This window comes from Asterias amurensis, chromosome 11 (assembly GCF_032118995.1).
Source record: "Asterias amurensis chromosome 11, ASM3211899v1".
Lineage (NCBI taxonomy): Eukaryota > Metazoa > Echinodermata > Asteroidea > Forcipulatida > Asteriidae > Asterias > Asterias amurensis.
This window is the reverse complement of record NC_092658.1, coordinates 6,609,782-6,636,439: the sequence shown is the minus strand read 5'-3', so window position 1 is coordinate 6,636,439 and position 26,658 is coordinate 6,609,782. Positions and strand designations below refer to the sequence as shown.

Sequence of the window (26,658 nt, the reverse complement as noted above, 5' to 3'; positions counted from 1 at the left end):
TAAAACTGGAACTTGGGACTATGCGCGAATAAGCCATTTTGAGATTGTGGTGTAAACATTCATTTGACTCTCTCTTGTTTGGTAAATTTGTCTGTATACCCACACCTAAACCAAACAGTGCACTATGCGTCTGCCATACCTTAAAAAGGCTGATTATTATATAGGCTGTTTTTGTTCCTCGACTACTCCATGCCCAGAAAATGCCCTATTGTTCTCATACTTTAACACATTCTTTTCCTCGTATACCCCCCAAATCTTCTGAAGAATTCCTGAGATTCCCAGAACATAATGCAGACACAATGGGAGGCAGTGAGGTACCATGCCAAACACCGAGCACCATATACGGGAAAGATCGATATTTAAATTGAAATGTCCTCTTCCTGCCTTCTCTGCCGTTCACCTCTCAGTGACCAATGGAGGAGTTCCTTCCTCCATGAGTGACCCCGGTTCGAATCCCGGACTAGGGCCTCAAAAATAATAACTGAATAATTTGATGATTTATAATGCGCCCATTCCATAAAAAGTCAAAATAGATTTAGGTTTTCAGTCCCTTTTAATTGCCTGCCTTTTTTTGTTTTTTCCCCTCCTATATCTAAAACTGACATGTCCGTTCTCTACGCACAGATCTATGGTGGCCCTGAAGGAACATCACATAATTACCACATAATTGTGCGCATGCGTATGCGATGTCGTGTTTAGCTATCATCGTTCATGTCACATCACTTGTTACTTTTTTTTTTTAGAAATAGGCCTAGTATTACCTTTAAACAATTTTATTTCGATTTGTTCTTTTCTGATACAAAGCAACCGTTGGGGGCGTTTGACGACAAAGCTGATTGAAAGTCACATGCACGTGCTCTTTTCGAAGCCAAGGCTTGTCGGCTTCAGCTTCGGTTCAGGCCTTGTCAGTGATTTCGAAGAGATGCACTTTCGGAATAGGGATTCACGACGGGTGGTCCGACCGAAGCCGAAACAGAGACTCGGGTTTCGAAAAGGGTTTATAATACACAATGGCAATATTTAGCTCTACTTTATATAGTTGAAAAGACCGTCTCCTGATGATGACTAGAACAGGGTAGTCGAAACGTTGAGACATTGTACTCAGCTGCAGTGAAGTTTAAAGACCGATTGGACACTATTGGTAATTGTCAAAGAACAGTCTTCTCACTTGGTGTATCTCAACATAAATTATGCATAAAATAACAAACCTGTGCAAATTTGAACTCAATTTGGTCGTCGAAGTGCGAGATAACTACGAAAGAAAAAACACCCTTGTCACACGAAGTTGCGTGCTTTCAGATGTTCGACTTCGAGAACCCAATTTCTTAAAGCCATTATACACTTTCGGAACAGAAAAAAAAATTAAAGTTCACAGATTTACAAATGACTTACAGGGTTTACAGAAGGTAATGGTGAAAGACTTCTCTTGAAATATTATTCCATGAAATGCTTTACTTTTCGAGGAAACATTAAAACATTTATCAATTCTCGCTATTTTGAACACATGTCATGACACGGCGAAACGTGCGGAAACAAGGTTGGGTTTCCCCGTTATTTTCTCCCGACTCCGATGACCGATTGAGCCTAAATTTTCCCAGGTGTGTTATTTTATATATAAGTTGTAATACACGAAGTGTGGGCCTTTAGAAAACACTGTTTACCGAAAGTGTCCATTGGCTTTAATCTGATGTCTCGAAATCAAATTCGTGGAAAATTACTCCTTTCTCGAAAAGTATGTTCCTTCAGAGGGAGCCGTTTCTCACAATGTTTTAGAGAATCAACAGCTCCCCATTGCTCGTTACCAAGTAAGATTTTATGCTAATAATTATTTTGAGTAATTACCAATGGTGTCCACACTGCCTTTAACCAAGAGGTCTACTCGTACTTAATAAACAGGACGTACAGTTCTTTTCAGAACTAAAATAGTTTCCTGCATTCTGAAATCTACTCGGCGGCAGTAAATAGCAAGACAAATTTAAAACTGATGAGAAACGTTACTGTCAGATACCTTTGTATTCCAATTACGGATTATTCTTCCCGCCTGGGAATAACGTCTGGATTTTCGGAAATATAAAAAATAATGCTTTTACGCTAGATTTTTACGGGTTAGTTCTGCTGTATATAGACTTACATTAATACATGATTAAAACAATAGAACGGTTCCCGAAAACAAAAGGTGTGCAATCCCTTTAAACCCACTGACAGTCAAAAAAGATGGCTTTTCCATTAAAAGGTCAAACCGGTGCCAATGTTTATCTTTACCCTGAAATGACCTTGACAAAATATTGTGTTTAATTTGTGTAAAGAGGCGCACATCATTTCCTGGTTGAGATGCATGGGTAAATGTTTTGTCCCCGATTAACTTTATTGTTTTGTAAACAATTTATTGTTAATTTAGCTCTTTATTATTTATTTATAACTTTTACTTTTGTTAACTAAACTTATGGTTATGATAAAATAAAAACCTTGAAATGACTTGAAAGCCACTGGGTACTGTTGATAATTACTCAAAATAAGTGAAAGTAAACAACATCATGAGAAACGGCTTCTTCTGAATTTTTGAGACAGAGGTAATTTCTCACTCAGATATTCAAATACTTCAGACCTTTTTACGCATCTGAAAGCACACAAATTTGTGCAAACACATTGTGAGAAACGGCTGTTCCTCTGAAGTAACCTAATTTTTGAGACAGAGGTAATTTCTCACCCAAATATTACCATACTTAAGGCTTTTTTATGCATTTGAAAGCACACAAATTTGTGCAACAATGGTGTTTTTTCCCCATTACATATTCTCTTAGCAACTTTGATGACCAATTGAGTCCAAATTTTCGTAGGTTTGTTGTTCTATGCATATGTATACACCAAGTGAGATCGTCATTTGACATTTAAGAAATTACACATTAACACAAGGCAAAGTGAGATTACAAACAAGGTGTCCAGTGCCTTTAAAACTATGACTCGACAAACACTTCTTCAAGGTCCCAGTAATTTTGGGAAACCGTTGTTGATCCGTGCCCAGGGTAGTAAGGTCACATCGGAGTCCCGCTTGTTTGTTTTGTTTACAATCAAAAGTCTTTAATACGTCAAATATATATTTATGATAGTCGTCTACAAACAGGCACATCACGTGACATTATAATAAACCATGTGATTCAAACAGCCCTCATTTTAGTAGGAAAGTTGGAGAGTGCGAGAGTTGGATCGAAAATGTCTGTGGGACACAACTTTGTTGGCTGTCGGCTCTTTATTTCTGCGTTCATACTCTGTTTTCTTCTCGGTAAGTGTTTGTTAACTTCTGGCAAATTGCATCAAAATATGCAAAGTTCATTATAGAGAAAACAACCGTTGACATCTTACTCCAATTTCTTTCAAAAGCAGCTATATTTCAAAAGAAAAACCTAACATTCTCATTAATTTTGACCAAGTCTGCTAATTTGTACATGATACAACGAAAACCTTTTTTGTTTCACAAAAAAACTCTGTCAAAGTAGTACTTTGTATCACAGTCTGATGCGACACCCAAAATGTGAAGAACTGAAGCAAACTCACGGCTCACAAACAAATTGTGCATGGTTCCCTTTTTTTAAGTGCGTTACCAACATGGTGTTTTGAGTGTAAAAATGATTAGATTTCAGAAGTGACTGTCGGTAAAGCTCTTTTGTTGAATGTATCTATTGACTCATACAATTCATAGCAGGCCTTTGCAGGCAAACAGCCGCTCTCAATGTGATTGGTAAAAATGCTTTCCAGTCTTCAACTTCGTGGACAAAGACAGCCAATAAAGCTGTAGACGGGATCACACCTTATAGAGTGTCGTGCTCCTCAACGGGTGAGTACATTGATGTAAAGGAACATTAAAGATGTTTTTGTTTTGCTAACAAAACAGATGCTGGCGGTGTTAGCACTTCATGAAATCCACCATAGACATTAACTGACAAACCTGTTGAAGTTTGAGATCGATTGGACATCTGGGTCACGAGGAAACAGTGCAAAACTGATAACACGTTATTTTAGCACGACATGTATTTAAAAAAAAAAAAAAAAAAAAAAAAATGAATAAAACGCTCACTGGGCGATCAACTCCAAACGGGAAACTAGTTTTATTCATTTCTCATCATAATATATATGAAATTACAGACAGAAATACTTTAAGGGATGTTTTCTTCTCTCATCGACATTACACCGTGTAAGTTTTTTTTTTTACCAACTCTGTAATGTTACTTATCATAATATATATGAAATTACAGACAAAAATATTTTAAGGGATGTTTTCTTCTATCATCGTCATTATACCGTGTAAGTTTTTAAATTTTTGTTTACCAATTCTGTAATGTTCCTTAAAAGGCACTGGGCGCTATTGGTAATTACTATAGCAATAATTGTAAGCATAAAAAAAACCTACTTGGTAAGGAGTAATGGAGAGTTGTTGATAGTATAACACATTGTGAGAAACGGCTCCCCCTAAAGTAACGTAGTTTTTGAGAGAGAGAAAAAAGAAATTGTCCATTCAAGAGTTCAGGCTTTGAGCCCTTCTTATGCATCGGAAAGCACACGTTTATTAATTGTACAATAGTTTTTTTTTTCATAGTCCTCTTGCAACTTCGAAGTCAATTGGGTAACTTTTTTTCTCGGATTTTTCATTTTATGCATATGTTGGGATACACCAAGTGAGAAGACTGGTATTTCACATTACATACTCTGACTGAGTGCCACTTCCATGCACAATTTCCCTTAATTTTCCCAATCTACCCCTTGTTTAATGCTTAAAACGATCTCTATACACGATGACATCACAAGAGCGTTGGTTACGTTTTCTAACAAATGCTAAACTTAAACATTGTTCACTTATTCATATCAAGTAAAAAAATAAAATTAAAAAAACATTCGCGGGCTCTATTTATTATTTGCCACTTTTGTTGGTTAGCAGTTTTTTCTTTGCATTTTGAGATAAAATAATAATTAATAGCCTCTTGAGTTTGTGTTCCCGAGCCATAAAACTGTGCATAACTGCAAGATACAGAAAATGTATTGTTTTTTTAGTGTGTTTTTTTTAATGCCAAGAAAACTACAGGCCGGAATCAGCAAAAGACAAAATCAATTCATCTGCTCAGAACTAGGAGCAATCCAAATGCTATTCTTTATCCCCGGTGCAAATTTAGCATCTATTAAATCAATGCGGTAACCGCTGCTAAAATGTTAGTATTCTAAACTGCCTCTTTCAATATCGGTGGTCTTGTTTGGTAAACACACTGCTCTAGATTGGCAAAGGTCGTGGGCTCTAACCTCACAGGAGTAACTTTTGCCTGTGATTTTGTTCACAGAACTCGGGAAAGTACCAAGTCTAAAGTGTACTTTTTATGTTGCACGACATCGTACCGTTCAGAAATGATTTTTTTGTTAACGCAGAATTCAGTAATTAGGTAAAGTGGAGGTGAAGGTCAAAGATATAAAAATGATTGCGTCTCTCCTATTACTAGACTTGTGGACAAGTCGCTAAAATGTCTGTCGCATTGATAGCGCTTTAAATCTCTCTGTGATTGCCGCGACACTGGCAGTATTCTCGCGAGACTGCTGGCCCCGCGAAACAACTGCTCTCACGACTACGGTTCTACTGTTGGGAGTAGAAGTCGGCAACCAACAGCTTCGCGCGAGAGCACTCAGATCTCACGAGAGCAGTATTCAATCGCGGAAACCTGAATCACGCCGCCACCACGTCTCGACTTTCTCACACCGCGACAGAACACTTAACGACTTGTCCACAAATATACTCTGTTACGGACCTGAAAACTACGCATGCCGAATAAAACTGCTTCGAAATGTTGTCATCCGAAATGAAGGAAGTGGGCTCTTGGCTTGGCGCTTGACCTTAGCAAACTCAACATCCTGCTTCCTTACCAAAAAAACAGCTAGCATAAACAGAGATTCAAAACAAATAGATTTCGTGAAGAGTCACTCAATGGCATATTGAGGACACAATAATAAATCTATTTTCTTTACTGGTTGAATGAACAAATCTGCTTCTTGAACCGGTAACTTCGTTGACCACAACCCAATTTCATATAGAAGAAGTCAAAGTTTGTTATTTTGTCTATCAGCCCTCCACCTGGTCATAAAATCTATCCTCTATCAGATCGTGAAATTCACCAAAAATATTCCTAGCACCGGTACCAATAATTGTTCACATAATTATATTATTCGTGGGGATCGTAAGATAAAGTTTGAAAAATTACTCATTAGGGACACAAGAGGTTCTGCATGCACTGCAATTGGCTGCCTCCAAGTTGTCTGCAAAAAAAAAGGCTAGTGGGACAATGCACTGAGATTGTCAGATATCACCACAGTGATTTGTATTGTGGTATAACTATGCAATGGGAAGTTTTTAAGAAAGAGATTTATCTTTCAAATACTAAAATACTTCAGCTGAAGCTGTTTATTATAAACAAAGTAATGCAACAAGGGTCTTATTTATTTCTCTTGGAACTTTGATGACCGATTGGGTCAAAATTTTCACAGGTTTGTTATTATATAACCCTTCTCGTTAATGTTTTAACCCCCCCCCCCCGGGTTACGGGCCTGGGTTAATCTGTGTGTTTTGATCTCATTCTTAGCGTTGGAAGTCCATCCATGGTGGCGGATGGATCTATCAGGAAGTTTATGTATAGGAGAAATCACCATAGCAAACGTTGGGCCAGATGGTAAGAACATTTCCTTTGAACATGACACAAAAGCAAAACCCTTCTTCTTGACACACTTTCAAAACGGCGTGACCTTCATTTTGAGAAAATAACGACTACAGGTTTTTGTCTGTCACTACGCCGGTGTTTGTCTTCCCAAATACTGAGTATGAACATTCAATTACGATTCTAAATGTTTTCAGAGCTATATGCCAAGTGTCATAAGCCATTTGGTGATGTTGTTAACGCTTTGTGTAACATGTTTATATAAACCAAAACAAAACGAGTGCCCTCGTATTGAGTACACAACATTTAAAAAAGGATAAACCGAGGTCTGCGTGCGTCAAATAGCTATTAGGGAGGTTTGTATAAAAAAGGATGCATGTTACACGCAAATAATATGGAACGTGAACGTGAGACACTTAGAGCTATATTAGACACATAGAGCTATATTGACCCCATGCACCAATGGGTGCGTTCGTTTAGCTTCCCTGGGTCGACCCCGGTGTGTGGAGTATTTTTTTTCTAGGACGAACGTGTGCAGATAATTACCCACGTTCGTCATGGAAAAGAAAACCGCGACACACCGGGGTAGACCAAGGGGAGCTTAACGAACGCACCCTATGACTTAATCACATGATAACACTTGCTTGCGCCATATTGGAAGTCTGGTTCCCTGTGTGTTGTGCACATATGTAAGCGACGCGGATGAAGCTTCACAAGCACCGTACCTTTGCATGTAATTTGACTCTCAAAATGGCAGACCGTGGCAGAGAGAAAGTCGTGTGTGACGTCTGCGCAGGGACCAATACTTTGACGCCAGGTGGCAGGATACAATGATAAACCATACGATGATATATACGTCGATGTTGGATATCATTTTGCATATTATATTTTCTGTGCAAGGAGCTCCTGTTCTGATTTACATAACCAAGGGAAAATTTACCTCGGATATCTGCTGCCAACTAGCGTTCAAAAATCTCTTTCATTATAATTTCAATTATTTAGGGCTCGTCATCAAATGGTGCAGTTTACGAATGCGTCTAAGTTCCGCACAGTGTTTATTGACAATATTAAACAGAGCATAGAGTTATTGAATATGGAGCCTAAGTAGAAGGAAATGACCCTTAAATGCACTGGACACACAGATGCAACCATGGTGGGTTTTTGTTCAGAGTGCAAATTCGATTACCAATTGAGTTCAAAAGTTCACACGTTTAATACTTAATGGGTTCACCAAGTGAGCATACTGGTCCTTGACAAAGTCAAATGCTTTTAAGGAAAGTTACCTCATAATATATCTGCTGCCACCTAGCGTCCCATAGTCTGCTTTACTAAATATTATGTTTCAAAAACTGTTTCAAGTCACTCGCCTGATCGGAGCTGTCGTGCGGGTTGGCGAGAGCTCAATTTTGACTGACAACAGCGTGTGTGGGATAGTGACCGAATCTCTGGCTCAACCACGTGAATGGTTGATGATGACCTGCGAGCCACCTCTCCAAGGTCGATTCATTAGTGTCGATATCGATCACGAAGAATCGGGATCGCCAGTTGGGCTGAAGATCTGTGAAGTGTTTGTGACAGAATCGTTCTCTACCGAATGCCCAAATGTACAAGGTAGGTTATAAATATCCACTTACGTAACTCTCTTTTGCCTTCGCTCGTCCCCAGCGCCTTGCTTTAACCAAAGGCGCTGGGATGGGCAAACGTATCAGGCACTGTCATTGGTTTAATAATGCGCAGTCCCATCATGCATCACACTCACACTGCGCCATATTTCTATGCACTGCATACGTGACGTACTTCCTGAACAAGAATCTGTACAAGCGATTAGCCCATCCCAGCGGTCCTGGATAGACTGGCCGCTGGGGCCGAGCGAAAAATAGGTACGCGCCCAATCATTAGGCGTGGAATGAGGTGCAGGCTGGTCTAGCAACAGCGACCAAGTTTGAACCCTAGATAGACCAGCCTGCAACTCATTCAACAGTTAGCGCTTGCGCAAGCAATGGGTATTTGTGAAAAGGTCAGTGATACCGTTTGTGAAAAGGTCTATGAAAACTTACCTTGTAAAGTCTGCTGCCACCTAGCGTTTTAAAGTCTCCAATTAGTCTGACCTCTACAATTAAGCCGTACTGTATGCGTATTTCATACCATTTTGTTTGTTTCAGCTTATTGGGAAGCGATTTCCTTCTTGTGTTTGAAGGCTATCATTGTAAGCAAAAAAGTGTTGATTTTCCTTCAAATACAAACTATTAAAAGGTCAAAACCACTGTGGAGATTGATAGCAGCCTCTTTTGAATGATCCACCTACAGTCCTAAGCACATTAATTTCCCAGAGGGGGGAGGGGTACAGACTATCCGGCGACAGAATTCCTTGGGACACCGCCATAGTTGTTTAAAGAAACATGTTGCCTTGGATCGGTCGAGTTGGTCTTTGAAAAGGGTTTCTAACCGATTGTTATAAAATGCATATGAATCGAGAGATATTGTTAGAACATAATGATCCACACAAGTTAGTAACACTCGAAATTGCGTGGTTTTCCTTTTACCTCGTCGACAAACACAGTCGGCCATTTATTGGAGTCAAGTTTTTGACTCCCATAAATGGCTGACCGTGTTAGTTCGTAAAGTAAAAGGAAAACCACGCAATTTCGAGGCAAATTTGTGTGCATTTGTGTCCATATGCATTTTATAACAAACGGTTACAAACGCTTTTCAAAGACCAACTCGTCCGATCCAAGGCAACGTGTTCCTTTAATAACTGTTTCATGATTATTTTCTTCATCCCTGATGCTATAAATCCGCCAACTATTTCAACTTCTCACTCAGTTAACAAGACATCCTACCCGGATACAACGTGTTACGCATCATCACCTCTGATAGACCCCGCCGGTGATAATGACTTCTTCATCGGTGCTTACATGGGCAGCCGAGATGCCTCAGCTGACATCTCCTTCGGGAGGAAGTCTGCAACGGGCCACCCAGACAACCCAGGTCTGCCTCTGGGCGCCCATCAGGTGAACCACCCCTCTGGGGATACGTCAGCCACACTATTCTACTTGCCCCAAATTGGGGGCAATACTCGGATAGGTGCCTTCTACTGCCAAGCGGATTTGGACGATGTAGTAACTCAGATAACAACGATCGTCTTGCATAAGAATGGTATGAAACACCTTTCACAACCTCGTCTAATACACTATCATTTTTAAACAAGTCACACCACTAAAAAAGGGCGCAATTTTCACACTCCATTCTTACGTTAGAAAATAATTTTCTTTTCCTAAACTTCCCTAATATACAAGACAAATAATCACCACAAACGTTATGTTTTGGTGATCTTAGGAATTGTGGAGCTGCTCGCCGCCAAAAACTAACGTAATCATTGCAAACAAGATGATTACAAAAAATTTAACTTTTCTTCCCCGCAGAAAATGAAGTTCACATCCGACCGTTGACGTTGACAAAGACCGTGAATGCTGGCGAGTCAGTCACCCTAGAAATGCGGAGTGTGAACCCACCGACTTCTGACCTCAGATGGAGGCACAACGGTGGACTATTTATTGACAGGTCGCAAGGCGGTCTGACACATATCATCTCAAATGCTTGTGTAAGCGATGCCGGAGTGTACGAGTGCCATGTTAACACGTATCGTCCACTTCAACTTCACGGTATTATGAGACTAATAGTGAGAGGTAAGTGTTACTTGTTTGTGCAACAAGGATGTTTTTTCTTCTTTTATTGTTATCTTGCAACTTCGATTAACAATTTTATGGAGTCCAAATTTTCACAGGTTTGTTAATTTAACCATAATTAGGTTGAGATACACCACCAAGTGAGAATATTGTCTTTGACAATTACAAAAGGTTTCCAATGCCTTTAAGTTTTATGTGGGTGATTTTTTAAATATTATATCACATCATATCAACGGCCATTTGTTTCACGAATATTAAATTAGCGAGTGCTTTCTTCCAGTGTTAATTGAGTGTGATAATCATTTAGTGTTTTCAGAAATTAAGCTATTTTGTTGTACTGATAATTGGCCAGTATAGGCTACACACATGTGGCCAGTATAGATTGCACTTCTGCCGGCCAATATAGCTACAACTAGCTGGCCAGTATAGGCTATACACTTGTGGCCAGTATAGATTGCACTTCTGCTGGCCAATATAGCTACAACTAGCTGGCCAGTATAGGCTATACACTTGTGGCCAGTATAGATCGCACTTCTGCTGGCCAATATAGCTACAACTAGCTGGCCAGTATAGGCTACACACTTGTGGCCAGTATAGATTGCACTTCTGCCGGCCAATATAGCTACAACTAGCTGGCCAGTATAGGCTATACACACATGTGGCCAGTATAGATTGCACTTCTGCCGGCCAATATAGCTACAACTAGCTGGCCAGTATAGGCTATACACTTGTGGCCAGTATAGATTGCACTTCTGCTGGCCAATATAGCTACAACTAGCTGGCCAGTATAGGCTACACACATGTGGCCAGTATAGATTGCACTTCTGCGGCCAATATAGCTACAACTAGCTGGCCAGTGTAGGCTACACACATGTGGCCAGTATAGATTGCACTTCTGCGGCCAATATAGCTACAACTAGCTGGCCAGTATAGGCTACACACTTGTGGCCAGTATAGATTGCACTTCTGCTGGCCAGTATAGATTGCACTTCTGCTGGTCAGTATAGATTGCACTTCTGCCGGTCAGTAGACTGTACTTCGCTGGCCAGTATTTGCCGGCCAGTAGATTGAGGTTAATAGCGGAGGTGCGCCATTGGATGGCGCACAATCGTCAACAATTCAGCTGTGGTGCCCCTACGACCATCAACAATGTTAAAGTATACAAGTACAGGGTTTAAGTTCTGCTACCATTCAGTGCACTGTAAATCTGTAGGCTTGTATGTTGTATAATTGCTGTGGTTTCAACCATTTGTACATAATCTGCCTTGTCATTTTGTCAAGTAATCTTTATATTTTTAAATTATTGTATATTGTATATTTCTCTTAAAGGCAGTGGACACTATTGGTAATTACTCAAAATAATTATAAGCGTAAAACCTTTCTTGGTGACGCGTAATGGGGAGAGGTTGACGGTATCAAACATTGTGGGAAACGGCTCCCTCTGAAGTGCCATAGTTTTCGAGAAAGAATTAATTTTCCACGAATTTGATTTCGAGACCTCAAGTTTAGAACTTGAGGTCTCGAAATCAACCATCTAAACGCACACAACTTCGTGTGACAAGGGTGTTTTTTTCTTTCATTATTATCTCGCAAGCTCGTTGACCGATTGAGCTCAAATTTTCACAGGTTTGCTATTTTATGCACATGTAGAGATACACCAACTGTGAAGGCTAGTCTTTGACAAAAACCAATAGTGTCCACTGCCTTTAATATTTTTATTTGGAGCTGGTTTGCTATTGTAATTGCCTGCAAAGGATGATTAAAGTTTTTTGAATTGAATTGAAATGAATGCCTGGTAAGTTGCCTACATCTCTAACAAAACCAATCCAAGCATATACTATTCATAGCAATCCAACGAACGTCAATTCTCTTTGCAGCATGTCCATCTGGAAGGTGGGGGACGGACTATAGCTGCTCTTTCATATGTCCAATTTGCTACAATGGCGGCATTTGCCATGATAAATATGGACAATGCATTTGTGCGCCAGGATTTAAAGGCAACCACTGCGAAGAAGGTAAGCCAATATTTTGTTGAAGTTTTTGACAAAGATTCAAGCGTCATTCGATCATTCGATAACCAATTAATCGATAAGTTCCGCTCTTAAGTGTAGTTTTCAATGCACTTGCTTTATACTGTTTTAAGCATGGATTTAATTATTTGTTTAAACTCTTGTCAAAAGTTCTTGGACGTGATGTCTTTGCTCAAGATGGCAGCCATTACTGCAAGGGTTCAAGAGATCCCCATGGTAACGGTTGCCGAGGAAAACTTTTCTGCCTGCCTGATCCGTATGGATGCTCGTGTGCAGCAGGTTACAAAGGACTTGACTGTATGCAAGGTGAGTCCTTTAAAGGGGCAACGACAAAAAATATAATTATATAATTATAAAGAGAGATTGCGCTCAACTGCTTTTAAAATCACTAAAACAAAAATCATTGAAACAAAAGCAGATACAGGTACTTGCAAAAACAATACCCATATATACAATAAAAACAGGGAGGCAGGGACCACAATTTAAGAACCCAAAACCCAATACCAATGGACTTGAAGGCAGTGGACACTATTGGTAATTGTCAAAATCCAATCTTCTCATTTGGTGTATCTAAACATGTACATAAATTAACAAACCTGTGAAAAATTGAGCTCAATTGGTCGTCGGAGTTGCGAGATAACTATGAAGAAAAAAAAACACCCTTGTCACACGAAGTTGTGTACTTTCAGATGCTTGATTTCGATACCTCAAGTTCTAAACTTGAGGTCTCGAAATTAAATTCGCGGAAACTTGAGGTCTCGAAATCAAATTCGCGGAAAATTACCTCTTTATCGAAAACAACATCACTTCAGAGGGAGCCGTTTCTCACAAGGTTTTATACTATCAACCTCTCCCTATTACTACTTACCAATTAAGGTTTAATGCTAACAATTATTTTGAGTTATTACCAATAGTGTCCACTGCCTTTAAACCCACTAAATCCTAAATCTAAATCCTAAACTCTAAATCCAAAATAAAACTTGTACCAAAGACCATCTCTCCAAACCATGAAGCAGGAATTTAAAAAGTAATCATTATTTTCAGAATGTGAAGAAGGGACCTACGGAGCCGACTGCAAACAAACATGTCACTGCGCCACCAACGTCACATGTTCCAAGGATACAGGGGAGTGTCAGGGAGGTATGTTGTTGTTGTTGTTGATTTGTTTAAATATTATTTTATTTTTTATGTCATTTAAATTTTCGTCAAGTGAAAGCCTAGCTTGTTGTTAATTTGTGTCCATTTTGTGTATTGTCGCAAAGGCTGGTTCATACAAGCTTTGAATCGTCTGCTCAAAACTATAAGGTGTTAATGGCATTGAAATAATCAAACGGTCATTTTTTAATAAATGAAAACTACAAGTAAGCAAAAAATAGTAAAAATAATAATAATTTAAAAACGAACGTTTTTTTTTGCCAAACAGAAATAAATCAACAAACCCCATTTACAAAGTAGTAAAAAAAAGCTCATATAAATTGCATTCAAGGACCTTATATTTCCGAGCAGACGAAATAGATTACTTGCAAATAACCGAAGACATATCGTTGGGTGAGAGTGTTGTGCACGTTTCCATGGTTTGATTTTAGCGATGGAAAACAAATTATCATACGCGCGTCTTGATTCGAATTGACTAAAAAGTTTTAATAGTATTACTTTTTTACGAGTGTGTTTTTTGGTGGAGACCAACGTCTGACGCTGTATCTGTTGACTTTGAAAAAAAATGTATTTTTTTTAAAAATACAAATCTAAAGTGGCTGTGCTGAAATTGGTCGGCAGTGAACGTTTTTTTTTGTCTCGAGATATTTTTGCAGATCCTATATGGGTAGCAGTTTTTTTTATATAGTTTTGTTGCACTTTTATACTCTTATTGACATTAGGGAGTCTTGTTATGTTATTAACCACGTTATATGAGTCATTTGGAAGAAATGAAAAGTATATTCATTGAATTTAATTTAGTATAGTAAGAGAAATGTTTGATATTCTTTGAACCAAGAGTAAACTCACTGTCCTATTTTGTTTTGTTTTTTAGATTGTGCTTTCTCATATTTTGGAGTGAACTGTCAACAAACAGGTAAAATTTAAATCCACTGAAATAAAACCAACCATTATCACAATAATTAGCATAATTAGCACAATTAGCATAATTTGTTCAACTTATAGAATGTTTTGGAAAGTATAAAGTGAACTAGTGTTCATAAACATAAACAAATATTAATCGAATATCCCATTTCTAGTCGCATTTTTTTTTTATAGTTTAAACCGTCCAGCATTCATTCACTTTCACAGAACTCGGGAAAGTACTAAATTTACAATGCTAACTCACATGGTATAATATTGTTAAAACCAAACTGAATATTCTTTATCTCCGATGCAAATTCATATAGTTCATGTATTATTCAAATTTATTGCGATCTCTTGATTTCAGCTTGTCCAGTGGGGAGGTTTGGTGTTAACTGCCAGCAATCATGCCATTGTGCTTCAAGCACTACCTGTCATCAAGACTCGGGAGAGTGCGATGGACGTGAGTAACAATTATTATTAGTGTCAATGTCAATGCCGATTAAAGGTACGGGATACTATTGGTAATTACTCAAAATAGTGTTTAGCATCAAAAAACTTACTTGTCTGCGCAAAACTATAGGGTCATTGACGGGGTTTTCAAAAACGTCATGATCAAAAGGTCCTTATACAGGTTTTCTCGGTCAATTTCGGAAAATGAGCAGCCAATTTTACCACCAGCTTATTCTATTTGGCACGAAATTGAATGCTACTGAAAAGGGTCATTCGATTTCGTTTTAAGACTAGTCAAATGTACTTTTACGTTACTCGATTTAACAAAATAATCATTCATTTTAACAACTCATCAAAGCAGCATTCAAATTCACAGACGCTTCTTGAGGCGTGTGTGCCACGAAAAAGAATGACGATACGCTAAATTGAACAGAGTGCTAAATGAATTTGACTCGACTGAAAACGAAATTGTATGGCTGAATTCTGAATTTGAAACGCAGTAACAAATGCAGAGGCAAAACAGCTTTAATTCGAACGCATGATAATGAAATTGACTGCTCATTTGCTGAATTTGACCGAGATAACCTATAAAAAAAATTAAAAAAACAGTCAAACAAGATTGTTGCTTCTTGCCAAAAAATACTTTGATGATCACTCTTGATCAATAAACCCTATTAGCTTCAAAATATGCAAAAGCAGTTCTACAAAAATAATACCAATTGCACTGAAGACCTAGACCTCATAGTTCTGAGACGATCTCAAAGTAATTCATGTAGACCACTGCGTTGTTATTAAACACATGTTTTTGTTTTCTCCCTCGTTTTTCTTCAAATTATATAGCCTGTGCGGCAACTTACTTTGGACCTGGCTGTCAACAGACAGGTAAATCAAGGGACAAAAGTGTAAACTTATCAATAAAACAACATTAACAGCAACAAACTATTTACATTGATGTATTTATTTATCTATCAATGTCTTGTAAATTTATTTTAAAAACTTTCGTTTTGGCTTGCTGTGGCCCACCCAAGAAATATGCATTGCATTTATATACCAGTAAATGTTTGTAAACGGCTCTTTCTAAACGTATACAGTGCTTAACACACATCGGTGTCAGGGTAAAAACACAAACAGTGTTCTTCATCCCAATGCATATCTAATTTGCTATAAGTACAATTGATTGGAAGCCATTCAGTTCAGTGAGTGTTGATCTGTCAGCTAAGGGACATAAAAAGCATTTTTTATTTATCAACAATAATATGGAATACAATCTACTGACGATGACTAAAGCAAGCGTTGAGACCAATATTAAAAACTCACTCCGTAGTGCAGTTTATGAGGACCATATAAGCTAAAGTAGTAGTCCCAGCCGATTTTCTACCTTCCGCCCGGGAAGTAGTTGAAAAGCTGGACAGTTTTTTTCTTCAGAATATTGAAGTCTCCTAAAAAATTCCGAAAAATCTACTCCGCGGTAGTAGAATATATAGCAAGACAGTTCTCTAAGTGAACGACCTTTACTTGGCAAGTAGACACACACGGCGTTACCGCAAACCACTTGTATATATAATGGATATGGAATCTCATTCAATTCATTCAAACTTACATTTATTTCCATACTTCATGAAAACAGTACAAACAATTTTCCCTTTTCTGTAATTTTTTTAAACAAGATTTCAACGGCGTGAGAGAACTTGTTTTGCATGCGACTGATAACCCAGACGAATTGTTCATCATGTGGAGTAGAGATAGCTCGTCCTTCTACACCATTGCGTATGAGTTGACCAATAGAGGGCAGTGTGAACCAATCGACTCACCAACGCGAGTCTTGGTCCCTGACGTCATCAATGGAGATACCACGTCATTCACGCTGAGTGGTTTGGAACCGGCTTCATTGTACAGAGTGTATGTTCAGTCACACTATGGTGTTGTCAGTATTTTACCAACAGAGGCATTTACAACTGCTTCAACAATCCAAAGATCAGGTAACTCAGAAATCAACAGAATTTTGAACTTCAAATGTTTATCTTTTTAAAAGGAGCAAACACGTGTGCAATCCCGATTGACCAATGAGCATGACCCTACAGCAATGACGTCATGGTCAAGTTTTGTAAGGCATTTCAAAATAAGCCTGTCGGAATACTGTTAATGCCCCCTTTTGGTTTGCTCCCCATATCCATTACATTAGATGGTCACTCATTCAATTTTCATTTCATTATTTTTCGTGTTACCAGTTCTTTACTGTCTTTGACTTAAATAATTGTACTTAATTTGTATTATTAGTCTCTGTCTTTCACCAAAGATGGAAATAGTGTTGATTGAATCATGGATGAAAAATGTATTTGAATTGAATTTAATTGAATTGAATTGACGGCCTGCTGAAAAAACCCATTCGATATTATAGAAATTAACTAAACATAAAGCTTGCGGTCGACACCGGCTCTTTTAAAGAGCTAACACTTGCAAGCTTCCTATTTAATTATAAGTTAATTCTTATTCTTACACACCATGCAAAACCTGAACGATCACCACTTCATTGATAACGACTTCTCACAACTTATTTTTCAGATCCTTTACGAGTTGAGGGTTTAACAGTCACCGTGACACCGGAAGGTTTTACCGTGAGCTGGCAACCAGTGCAATGTGCCGATGAGTATTGCTTAATAGACGACCTCATTAAGATAGGAGAATGTGACACTGCGATACAGCCACGAGAGGGCGTTCACCCCTTGGTAACCAACGAAACATCAGTGACGTTACATCCTGTGGAAGCCTTCTCTACATACAGGGTCGGCGTTCTTGCTATGATTGGCGATTACAACGGGTCAGAGGCCACCGTTGACGTCATTTCATCTTCGGCAGGTGTGAACGAAACGATATATTTTAGGCACAAAACAAATACACTGCAAAAACTGGGGTATTAAAGTTGACTCCACGGGTGCTGTCACATGTTATCGAAGAGAGAATCAAGATTAACATTAGGCTATGGTGTTAAAATAACACCCGGTGTAAATTCTTATCTTTTTGGTATCTACAAGATAAACATCCTTGGTGTCAACTTAACACCCCCAGTTTTACGGTGTACAAACCAGAGTCTCATTTCTTGTACTCATGCACCATTCCACTTGTTACAATTTAGACAAGTTTTAAAATGTTGCAGTACATGCAGACAGAACTGAATATTGATACATTCAAATAGTTTAACTTTGCATGATAAATGTCCGCAAATGAGTCTTTGATTTCTACTTCAACATCACTGTACCTACCCAAAGGTTTACTGTTGAACAGAGAGTGAGCAGAATCATACAAACTTGGCTATTTATACCACTCGGTACGTAATACAAAATGCCAATGCATTCACACCTGTCGTGCGAAAACGAATAGAAATTGTTTATTCAAAATAGTGTGTTTTCCAAGATAAAAGTCCGTAAACGCGTCTTGCATTTCTACTTCAACAGCACCAGACCCACCCGAAGGTTTGTCTATAGCCTCATCTACCGCAGACACGCTCCTATTTACATGGAACGATCTTCAATGCGTGGAGTATCGTGGAGTGTTTGAAGGGTACAGGTACAACATGCATGACGCAGCCACAAACGACATCGTAGCGTCAGGTACAACATTGGTGTCAGAAGTGGGATTCGCCGGGCTTGCTCCCTGTCACGTCTACTCGATGAAAGTTGCTGCGATTTCTTCCGGGGTACAAGGCCCTTATTCCGAACCGTTGGTTATGATGACGGGTGGGAAAGGTATTATTCGTAGGTTTGCATCTGTATTCAATTCACATATATCTTTATTTGTAACTCTGCAGATCGAGTTATAATTGTTGTGAACCGGCGGGATTCGAATCGGTGTCCTATATACGGAAGACAAGCGAATATTTCATAACGCCAAACCCGGCAACCCTTTTACGCCAATCTTTTTTCCGATCCTTTTTCTTTCTCTTTTATAAGTGTGTCCGCCGTCCCGTGGTGGTCCGAGAACTAAAGTCCCTCCAAGCCTCCCTGTCCAAAATTATTGTCGTGAACTCATGCATGTATAACCTTTCGGTGCACGAATGTCGTCAGTCCATCTGGCTTTTGGTCTTCCTCTTCCAGCGGTAACACGTCCTTCCAAGCACTGCTTCTCAAGATTTTCCCCGTCTCTCCTTGTAATATACCAAAAGTAGAACAGAGAAGGTAGTGCTTTCTGCTCCAAACTAACAGCCTGTCTTCTGATGGATGATACCAAAGTATACACCCGCATGGACTGTAAAGGGGGTAACCCTGTTTCAGCCCTAGGAGTATGTGGCAACGGCCCCTGGAAAAATACGTATATTGTAGCCCACACCTTGAAGTGGCCTTTAGACCTTGTGTGTCAGGTGACTTGCATAAAAATGGGACTTAATAATATTAATTTTTCGCTGTTGTATCTTTTATTTTCTAGCACCAGGTCCTGTCTCAGATATAAAGGTCCTCGATTCATCCTCCAACGGATTTACCATATCGTGGCAACCGCCTCTACCAAACGGTTGTGAGGTTAATGAATACGAAATCCAATATGTCACTAACACCCGGAACATCTGCGGGACGGACGCTGAGGAACAACCCGGACACTCAAGCGTTTCGTCGGCTAGAAACTCGACTGTTTTAACCGGCCTGCTAGCTGGTACTCAGTACCAGGTGTACGTAACGGCAACTAATTCAGCTGGTAGTGGGCCACAGCTGGCGGTAATCTTCTCCACTGAGGATTCAGGTGAGTGTTCATTAAATAGACTGTGCAAGTCTCGCGCGCACCGGAGCGAGAAAACACGACAACTGAAGAACTTTTTTTTTTTTTATGAATCAAATCTTTGCTTTAATGTTTTCTTAATGCCGAATCTGAACAACAAAAATACCCATAAGAGCTTGTTTAAATTAGTTTTAGCTTTTTAAACAAATACACAATTATCGGTTAAAGTCTATGTATAGACAAAAGTAAAACTCTGGGACAAGGATGTTTGTTTGATCTTAAATGTTTTGAAACCCCTTTTGTAAATCTACGCCCGAATGTGAAACTACTGAAAGCTGGTTTATACGCGGACGCACGATGGTCGCAAGGGCATTAGATAAACGCGTGACGCATTTTAAAGAGGAAGCCGACGCCTAAGCGACCAATGAAAAGGCTTTCCACCCCGCGCGGCCAAAACAAGCGTCTGCGTAAGTTTCGTGATCGGAGATGGGCACAAATTCTTAACTTTTTACAAGTAACCTGACCTGAGGTCAAGTTCAAATATCGGTTTTTCCTCGTTATTATGTTGCCTTTATTTTTACTTTTATATATGTTGTTAATTAGTATTACATTTTTAACAACATATGTCATTTTTATGGTCATAAACTATATTAAACTAAAGCAATGGACGAAACAAAATCTCCCCAACGTAAAACTCCATAAGGTTGGGACCACAATGATCCCGGAAGTTCAAATCTGCGCGAGACTTGCACAGTCTATTATCTCAAGTGTTTTCGAAGGAAAACATCAAATCTCAAATCAAATCTCAAGTCATGTAAACATCAAATCTCAAATCAAGTTAAGTCTCAAATCATGTTAACATTAAATCTCAAATCAAATCTCAAGTCATGCTAACATGGAATCTCAAGTCAAACCTCAAGTCATGTTAAACATCGAATCTCAAATCAAATCTCAAGTCATGTTAACATCAAATCTCAAATCAAGTCTTACATCATGTTAACATCAAATCTCAAATCAAGTCTCATATCATGTTAACATCAAATATCAAATCAACTCTCAAATCATGTTAACATCAAGTCTCAAATCATGTTAACATCAAATCTCAAATCATGTTAACATCAAACTTTAAATCATGTTAACATCGAATCTCAAATCCAATCTCAAATCATGTTAACATCAAATCTCGTAGTTCATTAGGCGACAAGTCTTTTTGCATAGCCAGCCCCAGGGAGCGGAATAAACTCCATGTTCACATAAGAGATTCTCCTTCCATATACAGAAATTAAAAAAACTTCTTAAAAACCTTCCTCTTTTTATTTTATATCCGTCTAGCTTCTGTTTGGGTTCTAGGTTTCTCGCAAGTCGACCAATCTTTGTAGAGAAAATCTCTTCCTTCATTTTTATAACCTCTGGTAAACTGATTTATGTTTGCTGTCTCAATCAGCTCCAACCGCTCCACCTGAGGATGTTGCCATCTTCTTAACGAGTCAGAGTATTGGGTTCTCCTGGAGTGAACCTCCGTGTAGACATCGTGGAGGACTCATCTCCAAGTACACCTACAGGCTGACTTACAATGACAGCAGCCAACAGGAGATCCTGACGTCATCACAAGAAACAACCAATGAATGGACACTATTAGGAGACCTGCTGCCTGACACGAACTACTGCTTCCGAATTGCAGCTTGGACGAGTGCCGGGAAAGGGCCAGAAAGTACATGCATTCGCGCCAAAACAGACAAAGGTATGAGAAGACATGTAAAAAATACTGTAACTTTCTCTTTAACACGTTCGTAAACAGGTACTTTTACGAATGTGTAACAGGAGCAGTCCAGTGGGAATACTTGAATAGAAACTTTCTATTGGAAGGGGGAGAAAGCACAGTCAGAAAAAGTTTTGAGTAAATAAGGGCAAACGTGGGAAGTGTACAATAACGCACATTGTTTTACTAGCACCAGCACATATTTTGTATCTACACCTTTTTTGGCACATCCATTGAGTTAATTGTTTGCGATTGGCACCTTGAGTTCTTGCTGCAGCGGCTGATAGGTCATTGGCCACCAGCCTTCTTTCTAGTTTAGTCTTCAAGGCTGTAAGAAGGAGCAACCCACTGAAGGCTGGAGACATGATGTAAACCAAACACGAGCACCCGATTTTGACCGAAGACATACTAGCTGTATATAGGATGTATTACCAAAAACAAACACCCGATTTTTTCAACCAGAAAAAGCGTTTATTTCTATTATGTCATGTGTTCTTATTATCATAGTCATCTTTGCTTGTCTTTGCGCAGTAGTGACCCCACCGTCAATTAATGATACCAGACCCATCACTGGACAATTTGTCTCTGCGGTTCCTGCTAGCTTCCCTGCAGCTGCAGTTGTCATTGCACTCGTCTGTCTCGTCCTGGTCATCGTCGTTGTCATCGCTGTCGTGAGGTTTAAGAGGAACGCATCTTTAATGAGTCGAGGTCAAGTTTTGTGGCACGCCAGAGAAGACGGACCGGATACTATGGTTCGTAAACACAATTCTTGTTAAACCTCATGTTATTCAGGCACTGACACTTTGGTGGTTACTCAAAACAATTGTTAACAATGTAAGCAGAAAAAGTTAATTGGTTACGAGCAATGGAGAGCTGTTGAAACTACAAAACAATGCGAGAATCGGCTGTGCGGTACCTAAATGTAGCCCGAGCCCTAAATGTAGCCCCAAACATGTACCTAAATGTAGCCCGGACCTAAATGTAGCCCCAAACATGTACCTAAATGTAGCCCGGACCTAAATGTAGCCCCAAACATGTACCTAAATGTAGCCCGAGCCCTAAATGTAGCCCCAAACATGTACCTAAATGTAGCCCGGCCCTAAATGTAGCCCCAAACATTCACCTAAATGTAGCCCGGACCTAAATGTAGCCCCAAACATGTACCTAAATGTAGCCCGGACCTAAATGTAGCCCCAAACATGTACCTAAATGTAACCCGAACGTAAATGTAGCCCCAAACATGTACCGTGCCGCACAATCGGCTCTCTCTGAAGTAACTCCTTTTGAAACAGAGGCAATTTCTAACTCAATTATCAAAAAAAGACTTTAGATGGCGCCTTTGTATGCATCTGAAAGAACACAAAGTTGTGCAACAAGGTTTTTTCCCTTTTCATTATTCTCTTGCAACTTCGATGACCAATTATTGAGAACCAATTTTCACAGAGTTGTAATATTTAATGCCTATGTTGGGGAACCAACTGAGAATACTGGTCTTACCAAAGGTGTTCAGTCTTTTGTTTTGGGGAGTTCATGAATATTTGTTACATTGAATTTAATTTAATCGGGTTTTGACGATGCCTATAACAGGCCAAAATGTGGGCCCACTGATGAAGCACTAAAAATATCCTAGCACAATGTTGTTTTAACCAGAATAAGATTACCAGCAGCATTAGCAAGTCACATGTACCATTTGTGACTGGTATCCTGCTCATACCTGCTTAGCAGACAATTTTTAAGCGATGTTTTCTGCCTAATGAATTTGGGCCCTGGTCAGCAGAAAAATATATTGATTTGTCTTACTGTTTTTTTTCTTTCAGATCCTGTCAGATGTCAACTCCTAAGTAAACATCATATATTTAGAGCGTTATCATCCGGCCACCACCATGCTCCCTGTATCCACTAACAGTAATGGATCCCATGTACAAAAAGGAACCAGACTAATTTTTCCTTCCAGCCTCGAATTGGTTACATTTATTTGAATGGGAGAAAATTAAGAAGGCTGCATCATGATAATTGTCTCTTGAATCCAGTAATGCAATTAGCCTGAAATGTATATTAATACTAACGTGTACAGAAGTTAGTTTTATAGTAAGCTAATACTGTTAGGAGTATACAATTAAAAGAAATCTAACCGAATTTGTTGTTACCTGTAAAATTTTGAGCTCATTTGGTCGTCGAAGTTGCGTCCAGATGCTTGATTTCTAGACCTCAAACTACTCAACTACTCCACTTTAGCGGGAGCCGTTTCTTACAATGTTTAATACCATCAACCTCTCCCCATTGATTGTTATCAAGTAAGGTTTTATGCTAATAAATATTTTCAGTAATTACCAATAGTGTCCACTGCCTTTAAAGCCATTGGACCCTTTCAGTAAAAAAAAAAAAAAAAGTTCACAGATTTACAAATAACTTACAGAAGGTAGTGGTGAAAGACTTCTCTTGTAATATTATTTCATGAAATGCTTTACTTTTTGAGAAAACAGTAGAACAATATAAATTCTCGATAGCGAGAATTACGGATTTATTTTTAACACATGTCATGACACGGCGAAACGCGCCGATACAAGGGTGGGTTTTCCCGTTATTTTCTCCCGACTCCGATGACCGATTGAGCCTAAATTTTCACAGGTTTGTTATTTGATATAGAAGTTGTGATACACGAAGTGTGGGCCTTGGACAATACTGTTTACCGAAAGGGTCCAACGGCTTTAAGCACTTCGAGGCCTATACAGCATAAAGTGATCGCTTCACGTGAAGCATTCCCGGCTGAGATGTTGAGACCTTCCATCTTATACAAACTTAAACACAGAGTCGCACTATAGGCTTTTAAAGTAACTATTCAGTATTTACTTCAAGTCTTTTATGATAACCTTCGCACAAATTAAAGAAGAAAACACATTTCATGTATTTATTTTATTTTATTTTAATCAGCATCCGAACAGCGCAAGCGCAAGTAACAGGATTGATAATAATATTCAAGAAACAGTAATGTAGGGTAAAGCCTAACTTTATATAAAACCCCAAATAAAGGACATTTTGTTCATATTTTTTTTTGCGTATAAGTACCCTGTCTCCCTTATCAAATGTATTGCCAAACAGTGGATTCCTGATCAAGATGTTGGTCTTTGAGACGTATATAGGAAACCGTATAACGTTTCTAATAAACTCATTTTTTTTTTGGGGGGGGATTTTTTTATTTTATATAACCGTAGTACTAGAAGCCTACTTCGAAGTGAAAGGTTTCTCAAAATGTGTTATACTATCCAAAGAATGCTGTGTACTTATTACTACGTAAGTTTTTATAGCCACTGTTAAGAGTCAGAAACTAAGAGTCATTTGCAAACGTATCACAGTCGCTTTAGATCAACCATCCGATAGAACAGCGTTTTTGAGTATCCTTCAAAACCAGAATTCGCCAATATTAACTTCATTCAGCACCAACAATTATAAGTGTAAATCACTTCATCAATGTTTTTATCGTTATGTCTGTGTGTCCTTTATGTCTCCTTCGTTTTCTACTGACCCTTGTTGCTTTATGGACAAACCATCTGCCCTCCAGCTTGCTTAGGCAGATTGAAACAGTGACATCGGGGGTGTGATCGGCAAGCCTTCCCGCATGATCCGACGCCTTCACCCATGAACTCCTCCATGGTGTGGTGTAGCAGGCACTGAGGATTGAGGCGGCCACCACTGCAAACAGGGAGCTCGCATATAGCAAAGAAGAGTTTTTCACATTTGCGATCGTCCCATTGACCATTGTATTTGTTGACTTGGGCTCCGCAGTCTTCACCACCATAATCATTTGGCTCTTTCTCCGCCCAATTCTCGTAGACGTTGATATCACCCGGTAACGGACAGTGCTGCCAGTTTCCCTCCTCCTCGATGTCATTGCAACCAATCCAAAGATGGTCTGTTGATGTCAGATCAGGTTCTTTTAGGAATAGTTCCCACATGTAATCGTGTTTCGATTTTGAGTTTGGGATGGCCAGGTTTGCTCGTGACTCGGCACAAGTGCGATTTGCTTGGTACCAATCCATTCTTGTCCTTTATAATGAAGTAACATGACTCGCCGTATCGGTGCCAATCAGGAGGGCAGATTTCAGCCACTAGACGACCACAGTAAACGCCAAGAACAAGACTTAGCGCTTGACTTATACGCATCTTGTAGATTCCTCAAAATGCTTGCAACTGATTCGAAAGGAGAAAAGATCTGAATATTTGAACTGTTTTCAGACCCTAACCGTCACCAGACGACGATTGAATTAACGGCAGACAGTCTCATCCAAAATCCAGAACAGAGAGTAAATTTAAAATCTACTTGTCTCGTAATCTTCTAAAGATGATTGAGTTGAAGAACTTCGTAAAACAGATGGATATATTTCAAGATTTGAAATAATCCCCAAACTCCTGTTGGCAGAAGGCTAGTGTTTAAACATCTACCTGACTTGGCTCTTTCCAGTGGTTATTATTATGGTGTTGTTGTCGACCCAAGTGCTAACCAATAATTGATTGATCGGAAGGGCGTTCTTTTAAAATTAATATTATTAAACGCGTGACCGAGTACCCATGGCAAGGCAAAATGATCAATTACCCGTAGTTATAGTTACAACGCAGAACCACATCGTGATATTAAGTTATTATCACAATAGTTTCCATGCCAACACTGTAAACTACCGAGGCGAAATCAATAAATTAGTTGGGCCTAAAGGTCATAGCTAGTCCTATAATTACAACAGCCCCTTGTACACGATTCCAGGGTCAGTAAGTAAAAACACAAACCAAGACAAAATTATCGGTTACAAATACTTTCGAACCAAGCACAACAACTCGATTAAAATCAATGTATCTCCTTAGGCGAAGAAGCAGTTTAAACAATAAACAAGTTTAGAAACCTTAGAAAAATAAACAAAAATAAACAAACAAGCAATATGAATATTAAGTAAATTAAATAAGAATGAAAACTGCTATGTTACTTTTGATCAGCTTACAAGCCATCTTCATTTAATTTAATTTATTTTATGCTCACGCAGAAGCCAAAACTCGCCACATAGCGCTGCTTAGCGGCCGATTTTGTGCTTACTGTGCAATTTCTATTTCAAAGCGCTGCTAACCGTTGGCACTCGAAAAGGCATGCTAACCTTCCGGTGCTTACCGCACGAAAATAAATGACGTCACAACGCAAATCCACGGTAAACACGTTATATGGCCGCCCAATTTTTCTGCTTACCTGTGAAATACGCTTAGGCTTAAGTATTTTTTTCTGCTACAGCAAGCACGCAAATTTG

General features: G+C 39.1%; 1 protein-coding gene and 1 pseudogene across 2 annotated transcripts; one reads left to right on the top strand and one right to left on the bottom strand.

Annotated features, from left to right (window-relative positions):
* Positions 1-3,170: 3,170 nt before the first annotated feature.
* On the top strand, positions 3,171-24,822 carry LOC139944582 (uncharacterized). Of its 2 annotated transcripts, none has more exons than XM_071941634.1 (19): positions 3,171-3,280; positions 3,701-3,832; positions 6,612-6,698; positions 8,043-8,294; positions 9,507-9,839; positions 10,106-10,369; positions 12,247-12,384; positions 12,550-12,705; positions 13,444-13,539; positions 14,429-14,470; positions 14,825-14,920; positions 15,751-15,792; positions 16,578-16,889; positions 17,473-17,766; positions 18,363-18,653; positions 19,330-19,638; positions 21,059-21,355; positions 21,905-22,125; positions 23,191-24,822. In XM_071941634.1, the coding sequence occupies exons 1-19, from the start codon at positions 3,211-3,213 to the stop codon at positions 23,212-23,214; spliced, it is 3,456 nt and encodes a 1,151-aa protein (XP_071797735.1). In that variant the 5' UTR covers positions 3,171-3,210; the 3' UTR covers positions 23,215-24,822. The 2 variants fall into 2 exon arrangements, with proteins under 2 accessions (XP_071797735.1, XP_071797734.1); XM_071941633.1 differs by having other exon boundaries at positions 3,182-3,280; positions 3,698-3,832.
* A 78-nt stretch (positions 24,823-24,900) lies between these two features.
* LOC139944583 (lectin BRA-3-like) lies at positions 24,901-26,647 on the bottom strand (annotated as a pseudogene).
* Between the last annotated feature and the right edge of the window lie 11 nt (positions 26,648-26,658).

What these genes read in the sequence shown, in the direction of transcription:
- LOC139944582 (XM_071941633.1), top strand. Translation starts at nt 3,211, where the DNA reads ATGTCTGTGGGACACAACTTTGTTGGCTGTCGGCTCTTTATTTCTGCG. An exon ending in TATGAGACTAATAGTGAGAG is followed by an intron (nt 10,370 to 12,246) that starts GTAAGTGTTACT and finishes TTCTCTTTGCAG; the next exon opens with CATGTCCATCTGGAAGGTGG. An exon ending in AGTGAACTGTCAACAAACAG is followed by an intron (nt 14,471 to 14,824) that starts GTAAAATTTAAA and finishes TCTTGATTTCAG; the next exon opens with CTTGTCCAGTGGGGAGGTTT.